Source organism: Sipha flava, unplaced genomic scaffold (genome assembly GCF_003268045.1).
Source record: "Sipha flava isolate LNK unplaced genomic scaffold, YSA_version1 78_pilon_pilon, whole genome shotgun sequence".
In the NCBI taxonomy this organism is placed as follows: domain Eukaryota; kingdom Metazoa; phylum Arthropoda; class Insecta; order Hemiptera; family Aphididae; genus Sipha; species Sipha flava.
In genome coordinates this window covers 1,103,376-1,107,338 of record NW_020273619.1, presented here as the reverse complement: position 1 = coordinate 1,107,338, position 3,963 = coordinate 1,103,376, and the positions used below count along the sequence as shown (strand labels likewise).

General features: G+C 35.7%; 1 protein-coding gene across 1 annotated transcript; it reads left to right on the top strand.

Annotated features, from left to right (window-relative positions):
• The first annotated feature begins 325 nt into the window (after positions 1 to 325).
• On the top strand, positions 326 to 2,395 carry LOC112692918. The gene has a single exon (XM_025567742.1). The coding sequence runs from the start codon at positions 326 to 328 to the stop codon at positions 2,393 to 2,395; it is 2,070 nt and encodes a 689-aa protein (XP_025423527.1).
• Positions 2,396 to 3,963: the final 1,568 nt, after the last annotated feature.

Here is a 3,963-nt window from a genome sequence, read left to right as displayed (position 1 = left end):
TTTTTGAAGTGGACTGTCACGGTTGGTTTTTGAAGTTGTAGTTACCGTAAGTTTGCATTTTATGCCTGTTCGCGCAATCAAAATAGACCAAAATACTCACACTGGCAGTGACATTACGCGTTATCGAATGCTATTGACTCTTATCGTGCGCGCGGTTGATAATCACAACACGATAATAATAATTGGTTCTTTGAGCGCACAGTCGAGACACGTCGTCAGTCGTTTACCAAGTCGTCTAGGCAGGTGCTAAAATAGTAGTGTTTTATATTACCATCCTATTTTACCTTTCCACCTATTGTATTGTTAGCCTTTCGGCAATCAAACAATGCCTAAACGAAAGTCTACTATAGGACGTAGTACGGCAAATGCTAAAAGAGTACGCTTAGTACGTAGCAATGAAAATTCTGTTGAACGAAACAATAGACTTTTACAAAATCGTGAAAGAAATAAAAATTTAAGAAATGTTAATGCATGGTTTAATAAAGAATACTCTGCAATGAATTACGATTTTACTATTGATTACAAAAATGATCCGATGGTTACATTAGGTGCAATGTCTATTGTTTGTCAATATTGTTTAGCTCTAAAATGGAAAGATGAATCTAAAGGAATGTGTTGTTCAAATGGTAAAATTAAATTAGTAGAGATTTGTCCTCCTCCTGAACCATTGAATTCTCTCCTTACAGGTGATCATCCTAAACATGGAGAATTCAAGCGTAACATACGTCGCTATAATAATGCTTTTCAAATGACATCATTTAAAAGTCGTAAAATAGTTGAAGGTAAATTTATGCCAACTTTTAAAGTACAAGGCCAGGTATATCATTTGGCTGGCAGTCTACTACCGAATAGATCTGACGAATACAAATTTTTGCAAATATACTTCATTGCCGATCCTGAAACTCAAGTGACAACTCGATGTAACATAGATTCTAGGAAACTGTTAGATAGCTCTTTGATCAGGTCATTACAAGATATGTTGCACTCACATAATATATACATACAATCTTTTAAAACAGCCATTGAAAGTGTCCTTCCAAATGTTCCCGATTACAATATAGTCATACACGCTAGCAGGGTACCAACAGGTGAACATCGAGGACGTTATAATGCGCCATCAACAAGCGAGGTAGCCGTAGTGATATCTGGCCAACAATTTCATAAACGAGATATTGTACTGTGTAACCGAGACGATAATCTTAAAAAAATATCTGAAATTCACAGGTCTTATGACAGCCTGCAATATCCACTAATGTTATGTCGTGGTGAAGATGGATATTCTATCGATATTCATCAAATTGACCCTCATACTGGAGTTCCATTACAAAAAATCGTTTCGTGTATGAATTATTACTGTTATCGCATTATGGAAAGACAAAACAATTGCAATATGTTACTCAGATATGGTATGTTGTTAAACCAATATTTAGTCGATCAATATTCTAAAATAGAATCAGAACGTTTAGCGTACATACGAAACAATCAGACAACATTACGAGCTGAAAATTATATACATTTGCAAGATGCCTTGAACTCAAATGAGCCGAGTATCGAAATTGGACAATTAGTAATTCTACCATCATCATTTACTGGTGGACCACGATATCTTCACGAAAAGACACAAGACGCAATGACCTATGTAAAAAATTATGGCAAACCTGACCTATTTATCACTGTAACATGTAATCCAAACTGGGAAGAGATTAAAACTGATCTTCATCCTAACGCACAGCCGCAAGACAGATATGACATAGTCAATAGGGTGTTTCATTTGAAAATACAAAAACTATTGATTCTCATTAATAAAGCTAATATATTTGGTGAACCACGTTGTTTTATGTATACGGTCGAGTGGCAGAAACGTGGCTTACCACACATTCATCTTCTATTATGGCTTAAAAATAAAATAACACCAGACCAAATTGACAATGTGATTTCAGCAGAGTTGCCAAACAAAGAAGATGATCCATTATTGTTCAACTCTGTAGTCAGACACATGATTCATGGACCATGTGGAGTTTTAAATACAAACTCTCCGTGTATGACGGAGGGAAGGTGCTCAAAAAAATTTCCAAAATTATTTCAGAGTCACACATCAACTGGCGATGATGGTTACCCCAAATATCGGAGACTATCACCTGAAGAAGGCGGACAAATTGCTATAATTCGAAATAATGATATTGATAACAGGTGGGTAGTCCCTTACAACCCACTGTTGCTTAAAATATTTGACGCACACATAAACGTGGAACAGTGTAGCTCTGTAAAATCAATAAAATATATTACCAAATATATAAACAAAGGTAGTGATCAAGATACATTTAGTTTATACTATCGAAATGAAGTGGAACAATTTCAATCTGATCGATACATATGTAGTTCTGAAGCGGTTTGACGTATTTTATCTTTTGATGTACACGAACGAGCGCCTGCTATTATTCACTTGGCAATTCACTTAGAGAATGGACAAAGGGTTTTTTTTACACAACATAATGTCAATGACATTGTGAACAATCCACGTGATACTACATTGACTGCTTTTTTCAAATTATGTGCTACAGACGAATTTGCTAAAACCATAACATATGACAAGGTTCCAAATTATTATACTTGGAACTATCAAAAATTTCCAACGACGAAAATTAGGAACCCCCGTCGAAAATCATCCTGGGGTAAAAAAAACTGATACCCTTGGTAGAGTGTATGTAGTTCATCCGAATAACAGTGAATGTTTTTACTTAAGAATGTTGCTCCACGTGATCAAAGGTCCAATTTCTTTTGCAAGTCTACGAACTGTGCAAGGAGTGACGTATGATACATTTCAAGAAGCATGCAAAGCAATGGGTTTGTTAGAAGATGATTTACAATGGGAAAACACATTATCTGAAGCTACTGTATGTTGTACTTCACCGTCTATAAGAAATTTATTTGCCATTTTGATAGTATTTTGCCAAGTAACTGACCCGATAAGGCTTTGGCAAAATCATCGTGCAAGTATGGCTGAAGACGTATTGTTTCGAAAACAAAAAGAATGTCCATCAGATAATATAAATTACGATGAAAATATTTTTAATGAAGCTTTACTTGAGTTGAATAAAGTGGTGCAATCAGTTTCTGGCAAAAATATCACTGATTTTGGATTAATTCTATCGAACAATATAGATCTGAATACCAATACTGAATACTTGCGAGAGACGTCCTACGATAGTGTCCGTCTATTACAGGTCGTTCAAAATGAGAGACGTTTAAACTCTGATCAGAAAACGGTTTATGACGCAGTAATGACATCTATTTATAATTACGAAGGCAAAACATTTTTCCTTGATGTCCCTGGAGGTACAGGAAAAACATTTTTAATTAACTTATTGCTCGCAAAAATAAAAACAGACAGAAAAATCGCTCTTGCTGTGGCTTCATCTGGAATTGCAGCTACGCTTTTAGAAGGTGGTCGAACTGCGCATAGCACTTTCAAGATCCCGCTAAAAATGTCCTACGATGACACATCAAGTGTCTGTAATATATCCAAACAAAGCAACACTGCTCAATTGATGCGGGATTGTGTATTCATTGTTTGGGACGAAGCATCCATGACCCACAAAAGCTCGGTTGAGGCATTGGATAGAACCTTGCGGGACTTACGTAATAAAAATACATTAATGGGTGGCTGTACAGTCTTATTTTCTGGAGATTTTCGTCAAATCTTGCCAGTTGTAGTAAGAGGAACGAGAGCTGATGAAGTCAATGCATTATTAAAGAGATCTTACATTTGGCCAGACATAACTAAATTGAAACTTAAAACTAATATGAGAATATTATCATCTGACCAAGGAAATAAAACTTTTGCTGATGCTTTACTCCGTGTTGGTAATGGTCAGTCACTGACTAGAAATGGTAAAATTGATCTGTCTGAGATTTGTTTTTTGATGTCTAATTTTATGGACCTAATTGAAAATGTTTACCCAG